A 26585-nucleotide genomic window follows, 5' to 3' on the forward strand; every position below is an offset into this window, starting at 1 on the left:
GGGCATCTTATGCTTCCATTATATCAGAGCAGTACTTAACAGCAAAGGGTCTCCTGCACTTTAAATTTTTTTTTTTGAAGGACTCTTTGTTAAGATATAAAAGCAGGATATTTTATTATGAAACAGGACAACGTTGTATTTAGTAACTTCCTATGCGCTGTGGGTTAAAACACAGAGCCTAGGGCTTGCCGATTAGAAGGTCGGCGGTTTGAATCCCCGCAGCGGGGTGAGCTCCCGTTGCTCGGTCCCTGCTCCTGCCCACCTAGCAGTTCGAAAGCACATCAAAGTGCAAGTAGATAAATAGGTACCGCTCCGGCGGGAAGGTAAACGGAGTTTCTATGCACTGCTCTGGTTCGCCAGAGGCGGCTTAGCCATGCTGGCCACATGACCCGGAAGCTGTACGCCGGCTCCCTCAGCCAATAAAGCGAGATGAGCGCCACAACCCCAGAGTCGGCCACGACTGGACCTAATGGTCAGGGGTCCCTTTACCTTTACCTATATGATCAGACAAAATCTGCTTTATACATTTGGGAGCTTCCCAAACTGTTGCAACTTCTCCACTGCATGGTTTGGCAGTGCAAAAAGCACATTTTATTATAGACCAAAAAATAAATAAATAAAAAAATCAGCCCTCGGTGCCTTAACCCATGCGGTCACAATTTTTCCGAAAAACTTCCTAACCTGCGGGGTCACAATTTTACAAAAAATCTGACATTCTCCAATTCACTCAAAAATGGTGCCAAACTTGCAAATTTCCCCCTTAAAGGTTCGGCAGTGCAAAAAGAACATTTTATCATAGACCGAAAAAAATCAGCCCTCAGCGCCTTACCCTGCGGAAAAACATTTTTTTGAAAAAATCCCTAACCCGGAGTCACAATTTCACCAAAAATCTGACTTTATCCAATTCACTCAAGAATGGTGCCAAACTGTTGCAAGTTTTCCCCTGGAAGGTTTGGCAGTGGGAACAGAAGGGTTTTTCTTATAGTCCAAAAATTCAGCCCTCGACGCCTTAACCCGTGCAGTCACAATTTTTTTCCAAAAAATCCCTAACCCGCGGAGTCACAATTTCACCAAAAATCTGTAATGTTGCTCATTATCAAAAGTGGCCTGTGATAATCCGTGCAGTAAGCGTTGTGCCCCACTACTTCCCCCCAGGTATAAGTTATTGTAATTTAATTTCTGGGGGGAAAGTGATCTCCTCAATGGAACTGTAACCTTGTGAGGAGACACTTTGACAGTATTTATTCCTTGTGTAAAGCTGCGAGGAGAGGCTTTGTTGAGTTCATTTTTGTAAGTGTCTTTTGTTGCTGTTTTTTGAATAAAGTGGTCTGGGCAACTCAGGAAGGACACATGTAATTATAGTTCAAACGGCCCATGTCAAAACTCCAAGAATATGAAAAATATTCCTGCCTGCCCCACCCCTTCCAATTTTCACCATTCTTTTTAGGGATATTGTGTCGTGTATTTCAACTTTGAGGAACACAAACTTAAGATTTCTCCCCAAATTCTGCAATGCATCTCTTTCCAGCTACACCTGGAGAAATTATTTGGGGGAAGTTAATGGATTTTCAATTAAACTTACATTGTGGGATTTCAAAACCACTTCCCAAAGCAAATGGGACTTCGCCCTCAAATTCCATGACTGGTAGGAAATCCATTTTTTATGTACTGATAACCAAACTGTACATTAGTTTGTTGGAGCCAGACTTAGTAACCACACTCTGAATTACCACTCACAATCACAGTGTCTGACCAGGCCACCTTTTCTGTTGTAATATGTCCGTGTTTTGGTGATATGAGATGCAACTGTCTCAGTGCTGAAACCCCAGTGGGAAAATCAGATGTGTTCCATTCCAATTGGTATTTTGCAGCCTAACACAGCTAATGGCGCCAATTTTGATGGGGAAAAGGTTTTGTCTTCTCACCGGTGAATCTGTTGGATAGGCTGTTCCCCGTTCTATATGTCTGTATGTGTGATGTAGAGATTCTGACCTTCAGGAATGACTGGCTCTCCAAAACCAAATGCGTTTTAATCTTCCTCGATGAATAGCCACTACAGAGGAGGATTATCATCGCCTTTGTAGTCTATAATGCACCCACACTGTCCCTCTTATTGGCAGTTTTCTCACTCTTGGATTGTTCCAGTGAAGCGGGAAGTACCATATTTTTCTCTCCATAAGACGCAACCGACCAGAAGATGCACCTAGTTTTTAGAGGAGGAAAAGAAAAAAAATATTCTGAATGAAACAGTGGATGTATGATTTTTGTGGTTCATGCTGTGGCCACAGACATGATATGTGATTTGACGGTGAGTTTGGGGTAGCCCACTGCAAAAATCCTGAGAATCCATGTGGATCCGTGCTTTGTAACCACATTTTTGCGCCATTGCGGCCCCACGAAACAATGAATGCATGGTTTTTTGGTGCAGGCTATAGCCATGGACATGCTATGTGATCTGATGGTGAATTTGGGGTGACCCAGTGCAAAAATCCTGAGGATCCATGGGCTTTTACCTCCCCCCTCCCAGGCAGCCTTCTTTATCTCTAGAATCCCTTATCTCCCTCCCGATCCCTTGCCGATCAGCTGCTCAGTGGCTTTGTTTCAACACCCCCTTCCCTCTTGTTTGCCTTAGTGTCTTTTCCTTAGCTGGAGCAGTTTTTTGCTCCTCCTTTTCTTCTAATTTCTCTCCTCATTGCTTTAATCTTCCTGTCTCCTCTCCTTGCAAGTTTGCTATCTTTACCTCCCCCCTCCCAGGCAGCCTCCTTTATCGCTAGAGTCCCTTATCTCCCCTCCTGATCGCTTGCTCAGCGGCTTTGTTTCAACACTCCCTTCCCTCTTTCTAAAAAAAAAAAAAAAAAGCACAATCTGCTTTTTCCCCCTGGGCAATTTGGCTCCAGGGCCCACGCATTTGCTCCATAAGACACACAGACATTTCCTCTTACTTTTTGGGAGGAAAAAAGTGTGCCTCATGGAGCGAAAAATACGGTATAATGGCTCATAAGACCTGATCAACCATCCCCAGAAGGACCCACCTTATTTTGTTTGGCCTTTGGTTATGATGAGCCAAGTTGGACCCAGGAAGAAGTCACATCCCTGCAATGTTTGCCAGACAAGAGGACAGAAAAGTCAACAGAGATACTGACTGCGCAAGTTGTCAGTAAATATACCGTATTTTTCGCCCTATAGGACGCACCGGCCCATAGGACGCACCTAGATTTTGGGAGGGGTAAATAAAGGGGGAAAAATTATTCCCCCCCCCTGGTGCGGGGCTGGGGCGGGGGAAGCCCGAGCTTCCCCCTCCCCCAGCCCCCAGAATGGGACCCAGAGCGATGCCGAAGCTGCGTACAGCTCTGGCATGGCTCTGGGAGCTTGCGCCTCCCGCTGTCCCCTGAGTTTGCGGGGCTGGCGACGGGGAGGAGCAGGCTTCTCCCCCTCGCCGGCCTTCCAACCAAGTCGGGGGACAGCGGGAAAGGCGCGCTGCACCTCCCCGCTGTCCCCCGAGCTTGTGGGGCTGGCGGTGGGGCTCTCCTGAAGCCTGGAGAGCGAGAGGGGTCGGTGCCTGCATTCGCCCCATAGGACGCACACACATTTCCCCTTCATTTTTGGAGGGGAAAAAGTGCGTCCTATAGGGCGAAAAATACGGTACCCAATCTGATTTAAGCCTGTAATTCTATAATATTGGTACTTCTGAGTAGATGTGTACAGGGCTGTGTTGTAAACAACTGGAACTGCAGTTTGCTTCCCTCCGTCATGTACAAATAAATAGCATCATGGCAAATATATTTGCTGTTATGTTTGATATGGGGTCCTGGCATTGTAGTGGTGAGCTGAAGGCAGTCAATATTTTTGCTCTACTGGTAGTTTGGAGGAAAAGACGGCTACAAACACATGGACCCGTGAAAGGGAAAATAGCACCTCACACTGACATTCTTTAGCAAAGGTGTTTCATAGTTGTGTGCCTTTTTTCCTGTTGTTTAGTCGTGTCCGACTCTTTGTGACCCCATGGACCAGAGCATGCCAGGCACTCCTGTCTTCCACTGCCTCCCGCAGTTTGGTCAAACTCATGCTGGTAGCTTCGAGAACACTGTCCAACCATCTCGTCCTCTGTAGTCCCCTTCTCCTTGTGCCCTCAATCTTTCCCAACATCAGGGTCTTTTCCAGGGAGTCTTCTCTTCTCATGAGGTGGCCAAAGTATTGGAGCCTCAGCTTCAGGATCTGTCCTTCCAGTGAGCACTCAGGGCTGATTTCCTTCAGAATGGATAGGTTTGATCTTCTTGCAGTCCTAGGCTGCAAAAAAAAACCTAGATTGAGGGAATGGGTGTGTGAAGAGGCTAAAGAATATTATCATTATTAAAATTTCTATACCACACTTCATCTGATAATCACAGGGGGGTTTGCAATATAGAAACACAAAAAGACATAACGTAATTATAACCATAAAACAATGCCCCCTGAAGTGAGTCCAAAGTGAATTCACAATTTTCCATAACTTCTAAATTTAAAAGCTGAGAAAGGGCGGACGCCTTGGTAATTTGCAACAATTGACAGGAATAAAACAGATTTATTTTCAGAAAACCTTTGAAGCACACTAGTTAAATGTCCCCCCCCCCAAAGTCTTTCTCACAACAGGTCTGTTTTATAGGCTGCGGCTGCTTTTGTACAAGACTATGTATTGTGGGGACTATTTGGGGACACGGGTGGCGCTGTGAGTTAAACCACAGAGCCTAGGACTTGCTGATCAGAAGGTCAGGGGTTCGAATCCCTGCCACGAGGTGAGCTCCCGTTGCTCGGTCCCTGCTCCTGTCCACCTAGCAGTTCGAAAGTACATCAAAGTGTAAGTAGATAAATTGGTACCACTCTAGCGGGAAGGTAAACGGCGTTTCCGTGCACTGCTCTGGTTCGCCAGAAGTGGCTTAGTCATGCTGGCCACATGACCCGGAAGCTGTATGCCGGCTCCCTCGGCCAATAAAGCGAGATGAGCGCCGCAACCCCAGAGTCGGTCACGACTGGACCTGATGGTCAGGGGTCCCTTTACCTTTACCTTTATGTATTGTTTGGACAAAAGGGAAAAAAATTGTTCCCACAAAGTCAGGTCCACAAGTGGAAGAAGAAATGCGCTCTCCAACGAAAGTGCCTATTCGTTTACATTAGTAAGACCAATATGCATCTCAGCACTCTAAGCTTATCTGATTTTTTTTGCAGCAGAAATCCCGGAAGTGTGCACCAGTATTTTAGACCCTAATGGGCAAGCCTCCAGTTAAAAAACCATATCTGGAAATAGAGAACCAGGAAACCCAAGGCAAAATCCTAAAGGTGAAGAAAAATGGGTTTTATAGATTAATCCTTATATGAATAAGAATATCACTTTCCTGTCAGGGAATTTTAAAAGATATTCTGCACCAACATATATTTTCTCCCCCTGCTCTTGCTAAAACCAATTGCTAACTATATTACTACCTTAGTTCTATGGGGCTACTTAAGGTCATCACATTTAACTCCCTTCTTCACAATTTTAGCTGAATTGGGGCCAATATTTTTATTTTTCAAATGCAAATTATTTGTACTGCAGAAGAGACCAAGCCAAATTAATCTTCCATGCCAATTAATGAAGCTCTTGGTGACAGTTTCCTGAATTGAGGCTGCCCAGTTTTTCACCACATGATGGGGCTATATTATCAACTTATGTCTAAGCTAAGAGAAGCCAGTCTTTTGAATGTTTGCAGCATTCTGGAACTAAAAAATCCCATCCAATGCGGTAGTCTCTGGCTTGTCTTATGAAAGGAAGAATATCTGCTGGCATTGCTTGAACTGCTGGCTGCACATCAGCAAATTTCAACAAGGCATTTTATTGTTTCAACTTAGCTTTCTAATTGCAGTTCTGGGTATTACTCTGTTTGATTAATATACATTTACTGTTTGGACTAAGGGACGCTGGTGGCACTGTGGGTTAAACCACAGAGCCTAGGACTTGCCGATCAGAAGGTTGGCAGTTCGAATCCCCATGACGGGGTGAGCTCCCATCGCTCGGTACCAGCTCCTGCCAACCTAGCAGTTCGAAAGCACGTCAAAGTGCAAGTAGATAAATAGGTACCACTCCGGCGGGAAGGTAAACAGCGTTTCCGTGCACTGCTCTGGTTCGCCAGAAGCGGCTTAGTCATGCTGGCCACATGACCCAGAAGCTGTATGCCGGCTCCCTCAGCCAATAAAGCGAGATGAGCGCCGCAACCCCAGAGTCGTCTGTGACTGGACCTAATGGTCAGGGGTCCCTTACCTTTTCACTGTTTGGACTACCTGTGTCCTGGTCTGTGTGTATTCTAAGGGTGGTATATCTCGCTCCACAAGTTGCTTGTAGATTCATTTGAATAAGATTATAGTGTCGCCGACAAAGGTCCATATAGTTAAAGCCATGGTTTTCCCAGTAGTGATGAATGGAAGTGAGAGCTGGACCTTAAAGAAGGCTGATCACCGAAGAATGGATGCTTTTGAATTATGGTGCTGGAGGAGACTCTTGAGAGTCCCATGGACTGCAAGAAGACCAAACCTATCCATTCTGTAGGAAATCAGTCCTGAGCGCTCACTAGAAGGACAGATCCTGAAGCTGAGGCTCCAATACTTTGGCCACCTCATGAGAAGAGAAGACTCCTTGGAAAAGACCCTGATTATGGGAAAGAGGGAGGGCACAAGGAGAAGGGGACGACAGAGGACGAGATGGTGGGACAGTGTTCTCGAAGCTACCAGCACGAGTTTGATCAAACTGCGGGAGGCAGTGGAAGACAGGAGTGCCTGGCGTTCTCTGGTCCATGGGGTCACAAAGAGTCGGACACGGCTAAACGACTAAACAACAACATAGTGGTAGGGTCTTGCTGGTCTCTGTAGGTGTGGAAGCAGTCATTGTGTGTGAACCATTAAGAGAATTTTGCATTCAGCAGAGCAACTGGCAGGGATGTCTTACCCATAGACGTTAGTGGCACAGGACGCCAGGACGACAGATTTTGGAGGGTGCCACAGGCTGAGTGTCTGGAAGGAGAGTCAGGGCACACTCCCTTCCTCACTCTGGGGCAGCCCGCTCCTCTCCTCTCAGCCACCCATTGGAGTGCGCTGTGTCCAGGGACGCGGACTTAGAAAAAATATTGGGGGGGCCCGGGAAAGCTCATGAATAATAAATAAGCTCATGAATATGCAAATAAAGTGGCTCCGGCCCTAAATAGGGCAAGCCACGCCCCCCAGCCAGCCGATTGGCTGGCTGGGAGGTGTGGCCAGTCGGGATTCCCCTGTTCTCGCGGGATTTCCGGCCGGGGCTCTCCGATTAGGGCGCGCGGCTGGCTGGCTGGCGAAGGAGCAGGTGGGGAGGAGGCGGGGGACGGCGGCGGCGCTCTGCTGGAAGGGCGCCCGCCCGAGATTATTGGGGGGCTGAGCCCCCCCCAAATTTTTTTTGAGGGGGCTCGAGCCCCCTCAAGCCCCATGGAGTCGGCGCCTATGGCTGTGTCTGGCTCAGGGAGCCGCCTTTGCGTCCCCTCCTGCTGGGGCTGCCTGGGCACCTGGCGGGTACAATTGGGGGTGGGGGAAGGCCGGGGAGGGCGTGTCTCTTCTGCCCCTCTTTGGCTGCTTCGCTGCCTGCGTGCCTCCCTGCGGAGTCTGCAAACGGAGCAGGGACGCACCCTACGCAATTCCAGCGTCGAGCAAGGATTGGACAGCCAGTGAGCCACCAGATCTGTTTGCTGGCCCTCTTGTCACGCGGACTTCCCTGGCCGGGGTAGCTAAGGGGCGCCAGGCGCTTACAGGGAGGCTTTGCAGGAGGGTGCGGCAGGGCGTCTGGGCTGCGATCTGGGTGCCTCTTACTTACGTACAGTGCCGAGCGCGTGTTGGACCACGTGATGTAAACGAGGTGGACCGATGTCATTTTCGCCTATGAGCCAGTGCCACCGACTGGGCTCAACCACTTCAGCCCCAACTGGGCGAGGCGAGCTGGGGTAGCACTTCCAGAGACCTTCTTCTGCAGGAACAGGTCCAAGTGCTGTGGACTCACAACTCAGAGCTGTGAGCACTGAACTCACTTCCAGAAGACAGCAGTGCACAGCAGAGTATAAGGTAAAGGTAAAGGTACCCCTGCCCGTACGGGCCAGTCTTGCCAGACTCTAGGGTTGTGCGCTCATCTCACTCTGTAGGCCGGGAGCCAGCGCTGTCCGCAGACACTTCCGGGTCACGTGGCCAGCGTGACAAGCTGCATCTGGCAAGCCAGCGCAACACACGGAACGCCGTTTACCTTCCCGCTGGTAAGCGGTCCCTAATTTTCTACTTGTACCCGAGGGTGCTTTCGAACTGCTAGGTTGGCAAGCGCTGGGATCGAGCAACGGGAGCGCACCCCGTAGCGGGGATTTTTGGAAGTCCGGAATGGATTCCGTTTGAGAATCAAGGTACGGCTGTAATATGAACAAATCCTACCTACGTACATTTTTAACATCATGAAAGCTGTTTGGAAAGAAATGCTTTTTTTCAGAAACGAGCCAGCCCCCACCTAAACCTAATCTGAAACACCCTCCTAAGCTAACCCAATCTATCTGCTCTTTCGTCACTAACATCTCTAACTTTCCTTCCTCTCTCTCTTAATGCCTCTCTTCTGATTCCATCACTGGACACTTCTGGCAGCAAGAGATGTCACGAAGGAGGGCAGGCACTGTTCCCTGGACAACCCACCATCGGAACTTGATGCTCCTTCAGAACTTTCAGACAGAAAGTTGGTCTGATGGTCTGCCAGGTTGCTTCAAAGTTCAACATTTCACTCCATTCCTCTATCTCTGTTTCGGGTTCCAAAGGCACTGGAACAGGCCCTATAGATGATTTCCCTTATGGCAGTGTAACACAAGGAAACTTAGTGAAATGGGCATAAAAGGCATATTTTCAGAGCCCAGCACAGTGGGCCGGGGGTGGGGGCACTTGGAGGAAGGGTTTAGAAGCAACCAAAATGTCACTACACTGGCTTGGGATAAAAAACGACCACAACTTTATTGATTCCAGATGTAAGCTGGTTTTGGCATAGGCATTAGGTATGTATCCTGAATCAGCCAACTCGATTGCTGAGTCATAACTCCGTCAGGGTTGATCCTGGGGTTAAGGATCCCTCCATGTCTCAGATCAAATAGGGCAATTCCACCAGGATGCCATCAATCTCCATCTGAGCTTTTGGACAGAACCCTACCCTTGGAGCCTTTTACCAGGGTGCCCCAAATTTTGATCCACTAGGTTTTTGACTAGATAGATAGATAGATAGATAATCCAAAGACCAGCTCACGTAACATAACACAATAAAAACAGCGTTCATAAAGATAAAATATACAATCGGAGCAGATTGCAGCAATAGCTCATAAAATTGAGATATATACATACACCTATACAACTGAGATTTGGGCTACCATTAAAAAATTGACCTTGAGGTGCCTCAAAGAGCGACTTCAGCATTTACCTAGTGAGATATTTTATTCTAGAGGGTGATATGTGTTAAGTTGTGGGTGAACATATCCGACAACACAGCAATTCTTCAAACAGCTCTTGTTTATTCACAGGCCAGAACAGAACTGAACTGAGGGGTTCAGCCAGCCTGCTTATATAGAGCACCACTGGAACGCAACAGTAACCATTTTCTGTAACTATCCAATCACTGAATGTCACTTTCAATCCCTTATTTGCATATGTGGACCTGAGTGAAAACTATCTACAGTATCCCCCTGCTGGCCCAGGGCGAGAACTTCAGTACATAACAATCAGTGCCTCCAGATATGGGCGCAGAATCTGGCTACCAGCCAGGCCGTCTTGTGATCTTTGCCTAAGAGGAGAGAATTAAGTTTAGACTTGTCTGAAAGATCGGCGAGCCTCTTCAGCAAAGGATCAATGGTGTCTCTACAGATCTCAACATAAAAAGGACATCTAAAAAAATATATGTTCAGAATCATAGAATCATAGAATCATAGAATCATAGAGTTGGAAGAGACCACAAGGGCCATCGAGTGCAACCCCCTGCCAAGCAGGAAACACCATCAGAGCACTCCTGACATATGGTTGTCAAGCCTCTGCTTAAAGACCTCCAAAGAAGGAGACTCCACCCCACTCCTTGGCAGCAAATTCCACTGTCGAACAGCTCTTACTGTCAGGAAGTTCTTCCTAATGTTTAGGTGGAATCTTCTTTCTTGTAGTTTGGATCCATTGCTCCGTGTCCGCTTCTCTGGAGCAGCAGAAAACAACCTTTCTCCCCCCTCTATGTGACATCCTTTTATATATTTGAACATGGCTATCATATCACCCCTTAACAGGGCTTCCTATTTCCCCTAATGGGCAGGCACAAAGTCTCTGTGCGTACAGGACTCTTCTATAGGACCCTACCAGAACCGGTGAGGGCAAGGCTGAGCTTCTAGCAAGAGTAAAAGCACTTCTTGCGTTTCTGGATGTGAGGAAATACAGATATGTTGCTGGAGCGGCTACGTATCTCCCATTTTCTATGATTTTATAATCGGGGACCCTTGTACAGTCCTGTTGTCTCTCTATGTCCATGATTCTTTGCCTAACCACAGATCTAGCTTGGCCCAGGCCCATAGTTATGAGGGTTTGGGGAGCAAGGCTCAGTTTCTGAAGAGTGTTTAGAACTGCTGTCTGCCTGTCAGACTGAAACTGGTCGCTCAGAATCAATGGGGCTATTCCTCGGGGAAGCAGTTTCAGAGTTGTTGTTGTTGTTTAGTTGTTTAGTCGTGTCCGACTCTTCGTGACCCCATGGACCAGAGCATGCCAGGCACTTCTGTCTTCCATTGCCTCCTGCAGTTTGGTCAAACTCATGTTCGTAGCTTTGAGAACACTGTCCAACCATCTCGTCCTCTGTCGTCCCCTTCTCCTTGTGCCCTCCATCTTTCCCAACATCAGGGTCTTTTCCAGGGAGTCTTCTCTTCTCATGAGGTGGCCAAAGTATTGGAGCCTCAGCTTCATGATCTGTCCTTCCATTGAGCACTCAGGGCTGATTTCCTTAAGAATGGAGAGGTTTGATCTTCTTGCAGTCCATGGGACTCTCAAGAGTCTCCTCCAGCACCACAATTCAAAAGCATCAATTCAGTTTCAGAGTTAGCCACTTATATGTTGATGTTAGACTAATATGAGCTTCGACTTTCATCATGCCTGTTTCTAGTCTGACCCATGCATCTGAAACTTATCTAGGAACTTGTAGAAGGGCTCTGAGGAGTTTGGATTGCACTCTTTCAAGGGGAATGAACGAGGAGGGTAGGTTTTTGACTAAAGGATCCAAAGCCAATGTCTTTCTGCCAAAGTAGGGGCAGTTGCTATGAGGATAGCACACCCCCCAGACCGGTCCAATTTGTCTGCAGGCAAATTCCTCCCTGGCCCCGAATGCAGCAACTGAGTAATTCCATAGCAAAGCCATACACATGCAATGCCTGCGTAACTCCTGGGCAGAGCCGCAGGGTGACCAATTTCGGACGGCACTGCCTGATCACAGTGCAGCCAGTTTTTAGTCCCCGGCAGCGGACCTGACAGAAGACTGGCTCTGCCAGGTCCACTGCCAAAGGACCACCCCTGAGACCACTAGGGCAGTGTTTCCCAACCTTTTTTGGGCAAAGGCACACTTGTTTGATGAAAAAAATCTCGAGGCACACCACCATTACAGCCCCGTGACGTCAGCGCGCAGCGTCACGCCGGGAGGGATGCACGAAAGTGTAAGTTTCAATTTTTTCCCCTCCCCCTTGCCGGGGAACCTCCAAGCTTTGGGGGTGGGGGGGGGAGGCAGCAAAGCGAGGCAGGAAGGAGAGCGTGGCTTGGCTGGGTGAGCTTTGGCAGGGGCAGGGAATGAGAGCCGCGAGGCGGGCGCTGCGGACGGAGGGCGCTGCGGACGGAGGCGCTGCCCGCCGAGCTCGCAGGCAGCCAGGCAGGCAAACGGCGAGAGCCCCGCGCTGGGCGGCCTCTCCTCGCCGCCGCCGCCCTGCCTCTCGCCGCCCGACTCGCCCGCCTCCCTCCAGGCAACATCTCGCGGCACACCAGGGAACAGTGGTTGGGAAACACTGCACTAGGGTCATGATTGGCCCAAAGGAGTTTAAATTTTGGCAGGCTATCCCACCAGCCCCCATGGCTGAACAAGGCCAACTGGGATGCTAGCTGGTTGCATAGACTAGAAAGTTGGCCTTGTTTGGCCGTGGTAAAATACATCTTAGTGTATTTTTGATCTTTGTGGAAGCCACCCAGAGTGGCTGGGAAAACCCAGCCAGATGGGTGGGGTACAAATAAATTATTATTATTATTATTATTATTATTATTATTATTATTATTATTATTATTATTATTATCCAGTGGCTGTGTGGGGTCTCAACGGCCACTGTCTGGATACAGAAAGTGGTCTTTCTATTTTTGTGCCGTCCTCCAGAGACATACCAGACCTGCATACCAGACTGGTACATTGATACCACCCCCTTTCCTATCTCGAGCCAATATTTTTATCTCTCCTGTTATAAAAAGAAAACACCTTAAGTCTCTTCCGTCTTAATCAATCCACCTTTGTAGATTAGTTGACTCAGTCATGTTCACAGCGAATGCTATTTTTAACTTTGATGCTTTCTAGCCCCAGATATGAGTCACATTCTTGTACAATTGTACAATTTAGATTTGATTGTATGTCTTTGTAACTTTTATCCAGTTGCTCTTTTTAAAAATACAAAAAGCCATTTGTATTTGTTGTACAGTGGTACCTCGGGTTACAGACACCTCAGGTTATAAACACTTCGGGTTACAGACTCCGCTAACCCGGAAGTAGTACCTCAGGTTAAGAACTTTACCTCAGGATGAGAACAGAAATAGCACGGCGGCCTTATAATTGCACACATGTGCTTAAAGGTGTGTGGACAATGCCTGATGAAATCTCCAAAGACAGGAATTTCAGAAATAAGACTTCTACTATTCAGGGGTGGGGTTAATCTTCAGAATTCTGCTTAAGCTATTTGTTTTTCTCTGTGACTGAGCAGAAGTAGAATGAATTAAAAGCTACAATCTATGTTATGAACAGTTACAGTCACCATGCAAATGTGCTTAATTTGCACGTGGAACACATCTATTATATATATCATAATCTGGTCTAACGTAGTGTGGGGTTTTTTGAAGGTATGTATATCTTGCCTAGGGATGTGGGTGGCACTGTGGTCCAAACCACTGAACCTAGAGCTTGCCGATCAGAAGGTCAGCGGTTTGAATCCCCACGACAGGGTGAGCTCCCGCTGCTCAGTCCCAGCTCCTGCCAACCTAGCAGTTCGAAAGCACCTCAAAGTGCAAGTAGATAAATAGGTACTGCTCCGGAGGGATGGTAAACGGCGTTTCCGTGCACTCTGGTTTCCATCACGGTGTCCCGTTGTGCCAGAAGTGGTTTAGTCATGCTGGCCACATGACCCAGAAAGCTGTCTGTGGACAAATGCTGGCTCCCTCAGCCTGAAAGTGAGATGAGCGCCGCAACCCCATAGTCACCTTTGACTGGATTTAACAATCCAGGGGTCCTTTACCTTTACTATTTGACTCCAATGTGGTTTGAATCCCCGCAACAGGGTGAGCACCCGTTGTCCGGTCCCAGCTCCTGCCAACCTAGCAGTTCGAAAGCACGCCAGTGCAAGTAGATAAATAGGTACCGCTCCGGCGGGAAGGTAAACAGCGTTTCTGTGCACTGCTGTGGTTTCGCCAGAAGCTGCTTAGTCATGCTGGCCACATGACCCGGAAAAAATGTCTGCGGACATACGTCAGCTCCATCGGCCAGTAAAGCGAGATGAGCGCTGCAACCCCAGAGTCGTTCGCGACTGGACTTAACTGTCAGGGCTCCTTTACCTTTATATTTTGCCTACACTCCCAAGCAAGTTCATGTTTGTTGTTGTTGTTTAGTCGTTTAGTCGTGTCCAACTCTTCGTGACCCCATGGACCAGAGCACGCCAGGCACTCCTGTCTTCCACTGTCTCTCGCAGTTTGGTCAAACTCATGCTGGTAGCTTCGAGAACACTATCCAACCATCAATGGTTCATGTTTACATGAGTATAATCTCATCTTCACCCAAAGGGACAAGCAAAGATGTCATTTCTGCTTGGGAGAAGGGTGCCAGATTTCTGCAAGACCTTTGAGTGACTTCCAAGTGCAGGTTGCGTGGCTAGTGCCCTCTGGGCAGCTTATGTGCTTGGGGGACATCTTTTCAGTGCACAGTCTTCAAATGCAGCCCCACATAACTCCGCCTGTGTGTCAAACAAAGGCAGCATTGTTGAATTTCTTTTTAAAACAGTGCAAACAGCGTCGAATGTTACTGGGCATTGCACGCCAGGCATGCTACTTAGCACTTTCACAGCTGTTGGCTCCTGACAGGCAGAAGCATGTGGTTTCTAAAAATACACACAAGAACACACATTATCTTTCCAGTAGGAGGGTGTAAAGTAAATGTTGTGGCTGTCGCATGCACAATAATTTTCATTTTGGGGAAAAATAATATTGTGTTATTTCATTGGGCTAATGAAACAAACTGTGATCCTACAGAACCAAACTCTCCTCTCCCATCCAAGGACACTTTGAAGCTGTTGTTGTGTCTTTGCTATGGAAATTTGGTGTTAGTTGGGAGGTGCCGAGGCAGACCATTTATAGGATTGGTCATCTGGAAGCTGGGAAGCCTTTAAAGAGCAGGAGTGATAAGAGATTTGAGTCACTTGGAAGCCCTCGTCTTACGAGCTTGGATGCTTTGATATAACAAAAGGGGGCATGGAGAACGTGGATGTGTTCACCTGCGAAGCCAAAGGCAGGGGGCTGAAGGCCGTGAAGGAATTTTGGGCAGGAGATGTCATTTTTGCAGAACGAGCCTATGCTGCAGTAGTATTTGACAGGTAAGGAGGACCAAAATAAAATGGAAGTGTGTTGCTGAAAATTTGAACCTCGCTGCTGACAGTGAATGGAAGAGGGAGCTGATGTGGAAACAGCTGGTTTTAATTCATCCCAGTCTTAGCAGGGGGACTGCTGTGACTCCTTGTCTAATTTACTAATGAGAAGCATTTCAGGAAGAGAGATGCATTTGGCTGTTAGCTAGAAGGTTAGTGGTTCAAGCCCATCCAGGGACAGCTGTGGACAGGATTCCCGTAAGGGGTTGGACTTGATGACTCTCAAGGTAACTTCCAGCTCTACAATTCTATGATTCTGGTGGCGCTGTGGGTTAAACCACTGAGCCTCTTGGGCTTGCCGATCAGAAGGTTGGCGGTTTGAATCCCCGTGACGGGGTGAACTCCTGTTTCTCGGTCCCTGCTCCTGCCAACCTAGCAGTTCGAAAGCACGTCAAAGTGCAAGTAGATAAATAGGTATCACTCTGGCAGGAAGGTAAACGGCGTTTCCGTGCGCTGCTCTGGTTCGCCAGAAGCGGCTTAGTCATGCTGGCCACATGACCTGGAAGCTGTATGCCGGCTCCCTCGGCCAGTAAAGCGAGATGAGCGCCGCAACTCCAGAGTCGGCCGCGACTGGACCTAATGGTCAGAGGTCCCTTTACCTTTACGACCCTATAACCAGAATAGAGCTGGTGCAGAGTGGCAGCTCAAAGACTGAGCTGTGTCAGAAAGTTCCCAGTTAAATTCTCACCTCTGCTGTGATCTCACTGGGTGGCCTTAGATAGGTCACTCGTTCTCAGCCTCAGTCTCCCCCATTTGTGCCTTGTGTGGGAATGTTCAGGGATGCAGGAGAGGATATATTGTCTGCTTATATCCTTATCCAACTGGTGTTGACAAGTCCCCCAATATCAGCAGAGTAATACATTCCCCTTTAAGTTTGCAACGGCTGCGTTTGCTCAGGCTCGCTAAAGCCTCTATAATAACTATTCTGGTAATTTCCCCTTATTCCCTCATAAAATAGAATAGACGACACAGTCTTTTACAAAAGTATGAAAAGAGTTTACTCACATTCTGTTCACAGTCAGATCCCAGAAGGCAGACTTAAGCTTAATGAAGTAATATACATTTGGAATCTATCTCTTAAGAAGACAGTCCCTTTGTCCCCTCTTGGCTGGGAGCCAAGAGGGCATCTTTTACTCAGTAGATGTTGCTTCTTCGATGCATGTGGTGAAAAAGAGACGGAAGAGGGAGATGGCTGCCCTGCCCTGTGCTTTTATCATTACCTGCACAGGTGAGGCCACACCCACCTCTAGTCACATGTAGAGGAAGTCTGCCCCAGCCCAGAAGGAAAAAGGAAGTTTCACCTGCTGGCTAGACAAACATCCCTCTCCATGTGCAAACATGTTCACTCTAGGAATGTTGTACTTGACTGCTCTTGTGTTTCACATCCCACACCTTGGGGATAATAATACTGATCTGCCTTACATGGCTATAGGAAAATTCCTTCCAGTAGCACCTTAAAGACCAACTAAGTTAGTTCTTGGTATGAGCTTTCGTGTGCATGCACACTTCTTCAGATACACTGAAACAGAAGTTGCCAGATCCTTCTATATAGTGAGAAGGTGGGGAGGGGTATTACTCAGAAGGGTGGTGGGAATGGGAGATTGGCAGATAGCTGAGATGAGCCTGTTGACGACTCTTAACGACTGCAATAGGTCTTACAGGAAAAGGCAAGGGGTGAGAAGGTGAAAAAGAAGGTGACTAAGCCATTTTTCACCTTCTCACCCCTTGCTTTTTCCTGTAAGACCTATTGCAGTCGTTAAGAGTCGTCAACAGGCTCATCTCAGCTATCTGCCAATCTCCTATTCCCACACCCTTCTGAGTAATACCCCTCCCCACCTTCTTACTATATAGAAGGATCTGGCAACTTCTGTTTCAGTGTATCTGAAGAAGTGTGCATGCACACGAAAGCTCATACCAAGAGCTAACTTAGTTGGTCTTTAAGGTGCTACTGGAAGGAATTTTTTTATTTTGACTATGGCAGACCAACACGGCTACCTATCTGTAAATGGCTATAGGAATTACTGAGATATGAAGATGCTTTAGCATTCAAAGCACTGCATGGGTGGCAAACATTTATCACCATGGTCACCTGACACTAGAAGTCTCCTGTATGTCAAGCATATGAATGACTTGTTTGTACTATTCCTCTGAGGCTACCAGATTGCATGCTACAGGGATATTTCCGCCCATAGCTGTCAACGTCTCCCTTTTTTTAAGGGAAAGTCCCTTATTCCGAATAGGATTCCTTGCAAGTAAACGGAAAAGTTGACAGCTATGTTTCCGCCTCTCTTTTATTAATACGTTTACTGTACTGAATTTTTCAGAGATATGTCTCTCAAGGGGTTGGGAGTAGGATTAAACAACCTTTTTATTTATTTTATTTTATTTTATTTTATTTTAACAAGATTTATATAACAAGAAAACCTCTAAGCTGTTTACAGAAATATAAAACTTTAAAAATCTAAATTAAAAAGTCTAAAACAGGAACTTAAAATCATTCAAAATCAACAGCAGCTACAAAAATTAGAAAACACATGTAACTTCTGCATGTCTGGATAGGCTTTTTTAACCATTTGCCCAAAGACCCCCAAGATGCAGTATACCAATGAATATTTCCTCGTTGAGTTCCAACTTTCCCTCTTATTCTCTCTTTTATTCCTTCTTCTCTGCTACTAAGTGGATGCTTAGTGTGATTGTTTTCACATAAATATATTATGTGATCAAGGATTCCCCCAAATTACTGGGAATTAATCAATTATTATTAATAATAATTTTTATTAATTTCCAAGGAAAAGGATATAAGCATAACATTGTCAAAACAATTGGTCCCCCCTCTCCCACCCTTCCTCTGGAACAGAAGACGAATGCAGCAAATTTGCACATAAACCTATATGTGTAGTTGGCGGATACCAGTCATCAGGGCGCTCATTTGAATACTTTATAAAGGGATGCCATGTTCTAGCAAAATCATCCATATCAGTTGCATCATTCAGGGTGTGAACTCTTAGTGCGTTTCTCAGATACTTACTGTTTCCATGGTGTGATATGAAATGACCAAGTCTTTCCCAGTCTTTTGCTATGAGCAACCGTGTCGCTACAAGAAGAAAAATGATAAGTTCCTTGTGCAACAATTTACGTTGAGTATCTTAAAAAATTCTTGATAAACCCAAGCATGGGTTGCATTATACTTCCTAATTCGCAATTTTGCTTGTTTCCGTAAATAAAGGTAAAGGTACCCCTGCCCGTACGGGCCAGTCTTGCCAGACTCTAGGGTTGTGCGCCCATCTCACTCAAGAGGTCGGGGGCCAGCGCTGTCCGAAGACACTTCCGGGTCACGTGGCCAGCGTGACATCGCTGCTCTGGCGAACCAGAGCCGCACACGGAAACGCCGTTTACCTTCAAATACCCCTTTCCAAAATGGTTGACCTATCAATTAACTGAGATGCTTTTTGAATCGAGCAGTTGTGATGTCCCAACTGGCTCCACTGACTCACTCCACCTTGAAACAAGGCACTTGCAAAGGTTTCTATAACTCCCTTCTCCCTGGTGTGAACACTATAACTCCTCTGTGCACTGTAGTCAGGAATGGTGAATTTGTAGTGCATGCTCCCCTTAAGTAAAACTCAGCCTCAAGTGTCTTCCTTGAGACATTGATCTCCTGTTGCAGGCCTGTGTTGACAACCTCCCAGGGGGCTGCCGGTAAGTTAGTAAAGGTAAAGGTAAAGGGACCCCTGACTATTAGGTCCAGTCGTGTCCATCTCGCTTTATTGGCCAAGGGAGCCGGGGTACAGCTTCCGGGTCATGTGGTCAGCATGACTAAGCCGCTTCTGGCGAACCAAAGCAGCACACGGAAACTCCGTTTACCTTCCTGCCGGAGTGGTACCTATGTATCTACTTGCACTTTGATGTGCTTTTGAACTGCTAGGTTGGCAGGAGCAGGGACCGAGCAACGGGAGCTCACCCCATTGCAGGGATTCGAACCGCTGACCTTCTGATTGGCAAGTCCTAGGCTCAGTGGTTTAGACCACAGCGCCACCCGCATCCCTAGGCAAGATATACATACCTTCAAAAAACCCTGTACTACATTAAACCAGATTATGATATATGAAAGATGTGTTCCACATGCAAATTAAGCACATTTGCGTGGTGACTGTAATTGTTCATCCCTAGGTTTAACTCACAGTGCCACCAACCAAGTAAATTACTCTTCCATGTTTGGAGCCTGAAGTCCAGTGCTATTTTTCTAGAAAAAGGTCCTGGAACTCACAATGAACGTCTCCCTCATTCTCTTAAAATAGCAATGGTGCCCACCTGAGAGGTGCCAGAACTACTGTATTTTTCGCTCTATAAGATGCACCAGACCATAAGACACACCTAGTTTTTGGAGGAGGAAAACAAAATATTCTGAATCTCAGAAGCCAGAACAACAAGAGGGATCGCTGCGCAGCGATCCCTCTTGCTTTTCTGGCTTCCGGGATAGCTGCGCAGGCTGCATTCGCTCCATAAGACGCACACACATTTCCCCTTACTTTTTAGGAGGGGAAAAGTGAGTCTTATAGAGCAAAAAATACGGTAAGTTCCGGTGAGTTCCAGCTGAAAAAAGCCCTCCTGAAGTCCATCTTCAAGGTTCAGCAGACAATGCACACCCCTTTAGTAGGCCGTTCAAATTCTTACTTCAAGAAATAGGCAAAAGATCTTCTAACTCTCCCTACTACTGAAAAGTAGTAAGAGTTCTGACTTTGCACATGTCATCTTCTGAATTCTGGGCCCCTTGTAGTACCCAGGTCACAAAATTTGGCAGAGGCTCTGTTGTTGTTCACACTGGGGTGTGTGGGTGGGTGACTTAAAACCACCCTCCCTGCATTTTGACTCACACAGGAGAAAGTGGAAGATATGCTGCAGGCTATTTAGGGCAACTTTGGGATTGGAGGTTGTGGCCGAGGCTGGGTGAGGTTGGAATAAAGCTGGTTGTAAATGAGAGTAAGATATTTCTTGTGAGGTCCAGAAGAGAGTCATGAATTCTCGAATTGCTATTTAAAACAAGTTGATTGCTAGAAACCGAAAATTGCAACGTATTCTACCGTATTTTTCGCTCTATAAGACACACCAGACCACAAGACGTACCTAGTTTTTGGAGGAGGAAAACAAGGGAAAAAATTATTCTGAATCTCAGAAGCTTGAACAGCAAGAGGGATCGCTGCGCAGTGAAAGCAGCAATCCCTCTTGCTGTTCTGGCTTCTGGGATAGCTGCGCAGCCTGCATTCGCTCCATAAGACACACATACATTTCCCCTTACTTTTTAGGAGGGGGAAAATGAGTCTTATAGAGCAAAAAATACGGTATGTGCTGCCTACAACGTTTGCACTTTTAACAAAACTGAAAAACGGGGAAAATTTGCTTCGCTTTACCTTTATCTTTTTAAGGATCTGGTGTATAAACTTTAAAACACTGAAGTTGGTACAGTTTTAAGACGTGCAATGTCTTCCATGCTCACTTGGGTTTGTTTGTTTTTAATTAACAGTTTTATTGGAGGTTTTCCACATAAATAGGCAAGGCATGAAAGATGTGCAGGCCCATACAACAATGTCTCATTGTGGAATTCTTGATCGTTATGTACAGCAGTCTTCTGACAAAAGGGTTTATATGTGTAGAAGCAGGAACTGTTGATGTTACCCTTAAGCTTGTTCCGTATCACCATTGCTTGGATAGTAGGTGGTGAACATGCCCTTGCTAAATAAAAAGGTAAAGGTAAAGGGATCCCTGACCATTAGGTCCAGTCGCGGCTGACTCTGGGGTTGCGGCGCTCATCTCACTTTATTGTCCGAGGGAGCTGGCGTACAGCTTCTGGGTCATGTGGCCAGCATGACTGAGCCGCTTCTGGTGAACCAGAGCAGTGCACGGAAATGCTGTTTACCTTCCCGCCAGAGCGGTACCTATTTATCTACTTGGACTTTGACGTGCTTTCAAACTGCTAGGTTGGCAGGAGCAGGGACCGAGCAACAGGAGCTCACCCAGTTGCGGGGATTCGAACCGCTGACCTTCTGATCGGCAAATCCTATTCTCTGTGGTTTAACCCACAGCGCCACCCGGTCCCCTGCCATTGCTAAATACTGTATGCACAAACAGATGGTGGTAGTTTCCCCCCTGTGCTGTTGCACAACTTAGAAACCATGGCTGCTCAACTGAAGACTCATCTATACACTTTTGCTTTTTCCATGACTTTCCCCAGAACACAGGACATCCAGAATGGTGTGTGAGCCTTCTTTTGATGAACATTTAATCTGGCTCATTCACCCTGCATGGAAGAAACCAACCATGACTGGGGATCTGACCATGTGGTCTTGGTGAATGGACTGCTAGTTTTAATGACATGAGGCGATTTTATTGGTCTGGCACATCACTGGGATGAATTCTGGTCTTCACTGTGAAGTGCATACAGCTTTTCTGTTAAGGAACAAACTCCTTAACAGAATTGCTCGCAAGTGTCAAAACGAAGCCGAGGCTGTCTTGGTGTTTCTGGGTAATAATCCAACACAGATTTAAGAATATTCAATTCTATACTGAATCAGTGAGTTCCAGTAGCTTCTGAGAACAGAGAAATACATTGCACTAGGCCCAATCCTTGGTGCTTGCAACATATCAGATGCACAACAGCAAAGAAAATCTAGGGCGCAAGAATGTCCAACATGTGAGTTGATTGCAAGGGATAGCCAGCCATGCATTCCCAAATCTTTTCTAATCACAGGGATCTAAAAGTTATTGGTGATATGTCCACATGCCTTAGGACTTCAGTCTCTCCACTGAATGTAGCTGGTAGTATCCAGAATGCAATGTACTGGAAATCAAGGAGCACATTCTAGAGCTTGGCTGTGTCTCTAATGCGTTGACAGCTTATTCCAGTATCTCACATTACACGCAAAGCATTCATGTTGGGAGGGAAGCTATGGCAGCTTGTCATAATGTAATGAGCTACTGTCCTGTATCCAATTAAAAGCTTTCATCATTGCTTCAGAGGATTATGATGAAGCAGTTTTTAACGGATGAGATATTGTTTGGTAAAATATAATTGAGGTAAAGGTAAAGGTAAAGGGACCCCTGACCATTAGGTCCAGTCGTGGCCGACTCTGGGGTTGCGGCGCTCATCTCGCTTTATTGGCCGAGGGAGCCGGCGTACAGATTCCGGGTCATGTGGCCAGCATGACTAAGCCGCTTCTGGCGAACCAGAGCAGCGCACGGAAACGCCGTTTACCTTCCTGCCGGAGCGGTACCTATTTATCTACTTGCACTTTGACGTGCTTTCGAACTGCTAGGTTGGCAGGAGCTGGGACCGAGCAACTGGAGCTCACCCCGTCGCGGGGATTCGAACCGCCGACCTTCTGAGTCCTAGGCTCTGTGGTTTAACCCACAGCGCCACCCACGTTATGAGAAACCATATATAACTCTATATGTGCCATATATAACTATATATATGTGTGTGTGTGTGTGTGTATATATATATATATATATATATATATATATATATATATATGGTTATGAGAAACCATATATGACTCTGAATATCAATGATCATACCCTTTAACCAAAGCACAACTATTTTGTGCAATGTCAACCCTGATATAGGCAAAGGTTATGTATGCAGACTGAATAGCTCCACACTTAACAATGCTATCCTGTTTGCTTTTTTTGTGTGAAGAATGGGGCATTTGAGGGTTAGAGTGGTCTGATCTCCCCAGAGTAATGTGTTATGTCTTTGTCCAATTTGAAATGCACCACAAATTTTGAAACAAGGAACCTAGCAGTGGGGCATAGGGTGCAATCGTATCTGCATATCTACTCTGTAATAGGGGCAGATGAATGGGTCACTTTGGGTCATAGCTGTCAACCGTCCCTTATTTAGCGGGAAACTCCCTTATCCCAGCACTGTGTCCCGCTGCTGTCCCTTATTGATGATGTCCCTTAAATTTCCCGGGTTTCATGCTTGCCCGGTTCGGGAATCCTCCGCCGTGCGAGACAGAGCGCATTGGCGCTGTCGTCCTGGTGCGAGGAATTCCATCGGCCCATCCCTGCCCGAGAGAGGGGGGGAGGGAGAGAGACTCTCGCCCAGGCCGCCACGAGCCCGGAGGCGGCAGCGGTGGTGGCAGCTGAGGAGGCGGCCTGAGGGAGGAGGAAGAGGAGGGGATGGGGAGGGACGCAGAAGGGCGGCGCTTCAGCGGCCACTGAGGCATCACAACTGCCTCATGCTAGATTGACAGCATCTTTCAATCCTACCAATGTATGTAACTCTTACAAAATCCCTTATTTTGGCTGCTGATCCCTTATTTTCGAGGCTGCTGGTCCCTTATTTCCAAATCTGTAAGTTGACAGCTATGCTTTGGGTTTCTATCAGTTTCTCAGTTTTCCAGTTCTTCACATTTCTGAATTACCGGTAGTTGGCCAGTTCTTTTTAATGAGTCCTTGTTGAAATTTCAGTGACAATTTCTCTTAATGCACACCTTTCTTTGCAAGCAATTTCCCTTAATATAATTCATTTTATAGACTTTCCCCACTAATAAATGCCTTCCAATAACAGACCAATCTTTGGACACTTTATTTGGTTGGAGCACTGCACCACAAAATTCAGAGAAGCATGAATTTCAAAGGATCGCTGTGTTTCGGTTTACATATTGTTTTTCAAATTACAAATTGGGTAGGGTTTGCATGAAGATCCTAACCATATGGAATTTCCCCACCATCCCTACTTGGTAGTAACTCCTGGTGCACATCTGGGAAATGAACATTTTAAAAGCTTCGAAAATAAAATGTTAAATGTTAAAAAATAAATGTTCACTAGATGGTGAGGCACTACTCTGTGAGAGGGAAGGTCTTACTGTTTTGTTCTCTCCCCTGCCCTCAGTTCCGTAAAAGTCTAAATGAACACTCATGCCAGGAAATGTCATTTCAATATTCTATATATCTTTAACTGGATACCTCAGGTTACAGGCGCTTCAGGTTACAGACTCTGCTAACCCAGAAATAGTACCTCGGGTTAAGAACTTTGCTTCAGGATGAGAACAGAAATTGTGTGGTGGCAGCGGGAGGCCCCATTAGTTAAAGTGGTACCTCAGGTTAAGAACAGTTTCAGGTTAAGGATGGACCTCCAGAATGATTTAGTTCTTAACCCGAGGTACCACTGTAATCAAGGGACGCGGGTGGTGCTGTGGTCTAAACCACAGAGCCCTAGGGCTTGCCAATCAGAAGGTCGGCGGTTCGAATCCCCGCAACAAGCTGAGCTCCTGTTGCTCGGTCCCTGCTCCTGCCAACCTAGCAGTTCGAAAGCACCTCAAAGTGCAAGTAGATAAATAGGTACCGCTCTGGCGGGAAGGTAAGTGGCGTTTCCGTGCACTGCTCTGGTTTCGCCATAAATGGCTTAGTCATGCTGGCCACATGACCCGGAAGCTGTATTCCGGCTCCCTCGGCCAATAAAGCGAGATGAGGGCTGCAACCTCAGAGTCGGCCACGACTGGACCTAATGGTCAGGGGTCCCTTTACCTTTACCACTGTAAAACCCTTTTTCTGTATTTTGTTGATCTGAAATTATTTGCCAAAGGGGATTGAAGAGGCATGGATAGAAGCGGAAAGGAGGGGTAAAGTGTAAGTGGGGCCTCCCCAGCTGATCTTGGGGGGCTGGGGGCTGAGTGAGGGCTGCTTGGCATATTCCTCACCTAGGTGGCTACCTGGAAGTTCCACCATCTTGCTGGAGGTCTCCCTTGCTTCGACGTGGCACTGCAGAGGGATAGTTTCCTGTGTGGGGTCTGAAGTCTGGCACCTATGAAGACTGAAAAATGAGTGAATAATAATAATCTATTATTTGTACCCCGCCCATCTGGCTTTGTTTCCCCAGCCACTCTGGGCGGCTTCCAACAAAGATTAAAAATACATTAAAATACCACACATTAAAAACTTCCCTAAACAGGGCTGCCTTCAGATGTCTTCTAAATGTCAGGTAGTTGTTGATCTCTTTGACATCTGATGGGAGGGTGTTCCACAGGGTGGGTGCCACTACTGAGAAGGCCCTCTGCCTGGTTCCCTGTAGCTTTGCTTCTCGCAGTGAGGGAACTGCCAGAAGGCCCTCGGCACTGGACCTCCGCGTCTGGGCAGAACGATGGGGGTGGAGACGCTCCTTCGGGTATACTGTGGTATACTGTGGCTGTGGGTTCCAGGAGTCAAGTTGTTGTTACTGGCATCCATCTGTCTTGAGAGACAATGGAGTGGGCCACCAGGGGAGAAGTCAAACCATAGATACTTACTTCCCTGTGGCACAAGCCTGGGCAGCGTGGATGGATGTTCTGAGCTGCCCCGACAACAGGACCACGCTCTCAGCCTCGCTGATGTGGTCTAAATGAAAGCAGAGCAAAACATTTGGCACCAGTTTAGCTGCATGAGTTGCTGTTTGCTAGTCCCGGGGGGAAGGTTACCGTTGTCGTAGTCAAAGTCCAGTCCTGAGTCACTAGCCTGGAAACAGTTCACAAGGAGCAAGGCGAGGTCCGAAGCAGGAAGCCGGGCGGGGACAGGAACACTGGAAGGTCAGAAGCAGGAAGCCGGGCGGGGACAGGAACACTGGAAGGTCAGAAGCAGGAAGCCGGGCGGGGACAGGAACACTGGAAGGTCAGGTCTGGGTCCGGGTAGGAGCAGGTACTCAACGACGACGTTGCTTCCGCAACCTGGGGCCGGGCTGACTGGCCTTTATCTTCTCTGAGGCCAGGGGCGGTCCTGGCCCCCAGGAGACCCGCCTCTCCTGGCCTTAAGGCGAGCACTCCTCCTGGGAGAAACCAGTTCCCTTCGCCTCTCTGCCCTGAGCCTCTGCAGTTCAGGAGAGGCTGAAGGGTTACTGGGCCCAGGGGGAGACTCACCTGTAGGCACTGAGTCCTCAACCACCTCTGGAGCCAGAATGGATTCACCTGGTGCCTGCTGCTGAGGATCCGGCACAGGTGTAGGCGCCTCAGAATCAAGGCCCTGCCCCAGTTCAGCCGGCCCTGGAGGCGGGGACTCCTGTGCAGGCTGGGATTCCTCTGGTTCATCCTCTGAATCGGATTCCCAGACCATCACATGCTGGAAGGAAGCGTACAAGGCTCCCTCAGGTTTCCATGCCCTGACAGGTTCTGCTGCCAAGTCAGCACTCAAGCAGAGTGTGATGGCCTGGGATTCGGACTCAGAGGTTGAACCTGAGGAATCCCAGCCTGCACAGGAGTCCCCGCCTCCAGAACCAGCTGAACCCAGGGCTGGGGCCTGAGCCTGAAGGGTCCTCACCTGTGCTGGATCCTCAGGTGCAGGCACCATCTGAGTCTGCTCTGGCTCCTGAGGGGATGGAGGACCCATTGCCTGCAGGTGCTCCACTCTCAGCCCCGTCAGGTGAGGAGGAGGTTGCCTCTGGGTCCGGTAACCCTCCAGCCTCTCTTGAGCTGCAGAGGCTCAGGGCAGAGAGGCAGAGGGAACTAAGTTCCCGCAGGAGGAGTGCTCGCCTCCAGGCCAGGAGAGGCGAGTCACCTGTGAACCGGGGCCGCCCTATGCCTGGGGGCAGATAAAAGCCGGCCAGCCCCAGTCCCAGGTTGTGGGAGCAACATTGTTGGTAACCTGTTCCTGCCAGCACCCTGTCCTGCTGGAGCTCCTGCCCTGACC

The 26585-nt window shown here is 47.6% G+C and overlaps 1 protein-coding gene and 2 long non-coding RNA genes across 4 annotated transcripts in view; 1 reads left to right on the forward strand and 2 right to left on the reverse strand.

Annotated features, from left to right (window-relative positions):
- LOC308571492 overlaps positions 1-1075 on the reverse strand; it is a 116865-nt gene extending 115790 nt beyond the window's left edge. The window contains exon 1 of the long non-coding RNA XR_014001488.1: positions 490-1075. This is a non-coding gene — a long non-coding RNA (uncharacterized lncRNA). The remainder of the gene's footprint in view (positions 1-489) is intronic.
- A 322-nt stretch (positions 1076-1397) lies between these two features.
- Positions 1398-26585, reverse strand: part of LOC308571474 — a 116219-nt gene continuing 91031 nt past the window's right edge. Inside the window, exon 2 of the long non-coding RNA XR_014001471.1 lies at positions 1398-2169. This is a non-coding gene — a long non-coding RNA (uncharacterized lncRNA). The remainder of the gene's footprint in view (positions 2170-26585) is intronic.
- SMYD1 (SET and MYND domain containing 1) overlaps positions 14681-26585 on the forward strand; it is a 58116-nt gene continuing 46211 nt past the window's right edge. For both annotated transcript variants that reach the window (XM_081166559.1, XM_081166560.1), the window contains exon 1: positions 14681-14879. In XM_081166559.1, coding sequence (XP_081022685.1) covers positions 14758-14879 — 122 coding nt within the window. In that variant the 5' untranslated portion in view covers positions 14681-14757. The remainder of the gene's footprint in view (positions 14880-26585) is intronic.

The sequence above is a fragment of the Podarcis bocagei genome (assembly GCF_964188305.1).
Source record: "Podarcis bocagei genome assembly, chromosome: 13".
Lineage (NCBI taxonomy): Eukaryota > Metazoa > Chordata > Lepidosauria > Squamata > Lacertidae > Podarcis > Podarcis bocagei.